The sequence below is a fragment of the Gasterosteus aculeatus genome, chromosome 1 (genome assembly GCF_964276395.1).
Source record: "Gasterosteus aculeatus chromosome 1, fGasAcu3.hap1.1, whole genome shotgun sequence".
Classification (NCBI taxonomy): Eukaryota; Metazoa; Chordata; class Actinopteri; order Perciformes; family Gasterosteidae; genus Gasterosteus; species Gasterosteus aculeatus.
The window spans coordinates 8,987,882-8,991,698 of record NC_135688.1 but is presented as its reverse complement, the minus strand read 5'-3'; the positions used below and the strand labels follow the sequence as shown (position 1 = coordinate 8,991,698).

General features: G+C 48.2%; 1 protein-coding gene across 1 annotated transcript; it reads left to right on the top strand.

Annotated features, from left to right (window-relative positions):
• On the top strand, nt 1-3,600 carry rnf26 (ring finger protein 26). The gene has a single exon (XM_040188785.2). The coding sequence runs from the start codon at nt 601-603 to the stop codon at nt 1,948-1,950; it is 1,350 nt and encodes a 449-aa protein (XP_040044719.2). The 5' UTR covers nt 1-600; the 3' UTR covers nt 1,951-3,600.
• The last annotated feature ends 217 nt before the right edge of the window (nt 3,601-3,817 follow it).

Here is a 3,817-nt window from a genome sequence, read left to right as displayed (position 1 = left end):
CATTATATTCTATATTCATATTTGATTTTATATCAATCGTCTCTGTATCTTCACCGTTCTGTGACGTCATGAGCATTGGGCCATCTGACCGGAAGGAAGTGGAGAGCTCAGTCGCTGCAACCAAAACAAATATGGCGGCCACAATACCGAAGGTAAACACATCGCGTCCCTGTGTTCTCTCCGTCTGTCTTGCGTTAGCAGCTCAACTCCACACACAACACGTGTTATAAAGGGACCAGCTAACAAACCGTTTTTGAATCTGTTTCCAACGGCGAGCCGCAACGAAACCCGGAAAACAAGCGGAAGTGTCTGCCTCTCGTTTGAAACTAAACATCCGCCGCGGCAACGCGTGTGTTTACTACGTTGGCTCGTCGTCTCAGCGGAACAAATTCGAGGAAAATATGAGAATGAACCGTCTCGTCCATTCCGCCGACCGACTCGTTTCGTGCTGTCCCGCCTGACTCCCAACGGACAACACGATGTAGCTAACGTTAGCTTACGCTAACGTCTGTGTGTCTTGCACCGAGCAAATTGACGTTAACACGACATGGACTTTACCGTGGAGCGCTGAGAGCCAAACACGCACACACACACACTGCCATGGGTTTGGTGAGCTTCGTATTCGGCACTGTGGGAAAATGCCTGGACGCCGCCTGCTTACTGCTGGACCTGAATTTTGTCATCGTCCACAGCGTGGTGCGCGCCGTGCTTGCGGTCGTCTCCTTCATAAACAGCCTGCCCACCCTGCTCCTCCACTCCGTGATGGAGCTGGGGAACCTGGCCGTGTTTTGCCTGATGTTCGCGGCCGAGGCGACGTCCAACGTCGCCCACGGTACCGTCACCATGCTGGGGAGCCTGGTGCTGGCTCTGGAGGGCCTGCTCGAGAGTCTGAAGATGGTGGGTTACCTGTCCATGCACGTCCTGCTCCGCGGGAAGGAGCACCTGTGCCGGGGTCTGCTCTCCGTGCTGGAGGGCTGCGGCATCGCCGTCAGCCTGGTGGTCTACTTCACCAACACCGTGGTCAACTTCGCCCTCATTGCCACCCAGAACGTCTACAGCGTGGTGGTCAGCGTGTGGCAGACGGTGTCCAGCCCGCTGCAGACCGTGCTGGAGCTCACGCTCACCTCCTTCACCTTCCTGTACAGCAGCTTGGTGGGGACGTCCGCCTTCCTGTGGTCACCGTGTAAACTGATGCTGGACTTTTTGGTCTCGCTGATTCACATGTTTGTCAGCGTCTTCATATTGAACATCTACGGTCTCCTGCTGAGTGTCACCATTGCTCTAACCACCACCGCCTACCTGAATCCGGAGCTGACCCGTCAGACTGCCGTGCGAATCGGAGATTACGTTAACCTTTCCCCTGCCTTGCACAGACTCAATCTGGTTTACTGCCGACTGGCCTCGGCCGTGCAGGACGCCCCGCTTTTTTTACGTGGTGCCATTCAGCGCCTGCAGAGAATGTTCCTCCACCTCTGCCTGCTGGAAAGAGGGCTTTGGCAGAAGCTGTCCCGACTTAGCAGCCAGCTGGGTTTAGCTCTGAGGACGGTGCTCGGCGGGGACAACAACGGCCGAGTACGAGGCGACGGCGACCCCCGAGAGGACAGGCGGGACCCACCAGATGGAAGAGCGGGGGACGGAGCCCACCAGGAGATGCTCGACTTAGTCTTCCCGTCGTCCAGCGTAGACCGACCGCTAAACAAGCTGTCGTCCTCGCGCAAAGATGGCAAACCTCTGCCTGCTATGAATCTGCTGACTCTGCTGAAGGAGCAGGAGGACAGGAAGAAGTGTGTGATCTGTCAGGACTGTTCCAAGACGGTGGTGCTGCTGCCTTGCAGGCACCTCTGCTTGTGTAGAGACTGTACGAACATCTTGTTGAGGCAGCCCTTATATCAACAGAACTGCCCGCTATGTCGACACATGATCCTCAACACTATGGACGTGTATCTATGAAGGACGGCTGTGTGGACTCTGGACGGCTGACCACGGGGAACACCCCATCAGTATCTGTGCTTAAAGTTTTACCAACACTGACATTAAGGTGAATGAGCTTCGCTTTCACTAGTTTGTGTTAGAGGAAGTTCGGTAATCCTGTTCGTTTGTTTTTTTTCTTGCTGTCAACAATAAGTCCAAAAGAATCATGTCAGTCCGTCCTTTAATACTTTCCTGCTCTTCTACCCCGACGGCTGGCGGTCAGCCCCAAAACCTTTTTGTTAAAGATGTAACATTCTAGATGTTTCTCTGAAAAGTCTCACTCCAACAATGCAAAGTGTACGAAATGGGATTTTTTTGGCTTCACGGACAATTTCTGCCTTTAATGTCGATCTATTGTTGGTGATGGATTTATTGAGAAACTAAAGGTAGAACAGAAAAACCCAAAACAAAAACACACACCGTGTCCAACTTCTTATGACAATCAACAACTGTACACTATTCTATATATTAATAGTATTCTGTTTTACAGTCTGGCAATTCTGTTTCAACTAAGGGAACAGGAAATAACATACTACACACGCTGTTGGATATGAATCAAACTCCAGTAGTAAAATGCCTCTAATGCCACTAATCTATAATAATTGTTTGTTGTCGCCCTTCACTTACCTGCTCATCCTATGCATTGCATTCTGGGAGAATAGTGAACGCACAACACTAAGGGGCGGTTTGGACAGTGTGGGTTTGTGACACTACTACAGTTTGTTTTGGCACGTGTTTAGATTTTACCGGTTGTTGCCACGTTGAGTCTCAGGTCTCGTTGCCACGGTTACCCGCCGGTGCCCTGCCTACCGCCGCTCAAGTCTTAAAATGTTGTGCTTTCAGTGAGCCAAGCTGTGCCGAAGAGGAAACTAACACTGTGCTCTGTTGCATGAGTTTCTAACGGAGTTACGCGTGAATGACTGCTGTGTGTGTGATGACACCCTGCCTGTTTCGTTCTATTGTTAAAACCATTTCAGAAAAATGTCACCACTTCTCACAGAGCCACGTAAAGAAGGTTTTCTGTGTTTAACGAACGTGATGTGTACTTTTCCAGTCAGGCCTGATTTACCAGCTTTATTCCAGGTGTTCTATTGATAGAGCTTATTCCAGTCAGAGGCACATTAGAGTCGCCTCCAACACGGAATCCATAGCAGGTTTCCCCTTCCCTTTGTCATTTCAACAACCTAAATAAGGCATTCAAATCAAATTTGCTTCTTTTTTTTTCATTTGTTCTCGGTGAAACGGAAGTGTCTATTGATTGGTTTTTAAAGTTTACAGGGCAGAGTTGTGACCGCTCCATGGTTGATAGTGTACGAAGTCTTTTTTAATAGTTTGTTTGATTGGGCTAATTAGTTCACTGCATTGTTTTTAGACCAATTACTGACAGTACGACAGGCTCTAGGCATTATTGACCATTTCTAAAATGCCAGTGGCATTCCTAATGTAAGATTAGCAGTGAACTGAAAACAGCTCCCGTGACCATCTCTTGTTATTTGCAGTTTGTGTGACTCAACTTGGGACAATGTGAATTGAATACATGAATGTAACTAGTTTTCTAAATACTATGACTGCCACATAACGGCAAGTGTTCTGTTTATAATAAAACAACTGAAACTGATTTATTATTAACATCTTCTGCTCATGTGCGTCATAATTCATTTGGTCTAAAGCACGTCTGATAATAGCAATAAAATGCTGATTATAACTCCCAACAGCCCACAGTGAAGTCTAACAATGTTTTGTTTTGCTCTACTGCTCCTTGAGTGAAATATAAAGATATTCAGCCCACTCTCATAGAACAGTAAGACATTACAAAACAAAAAAACAGCTTAATTGTTTATCAAAG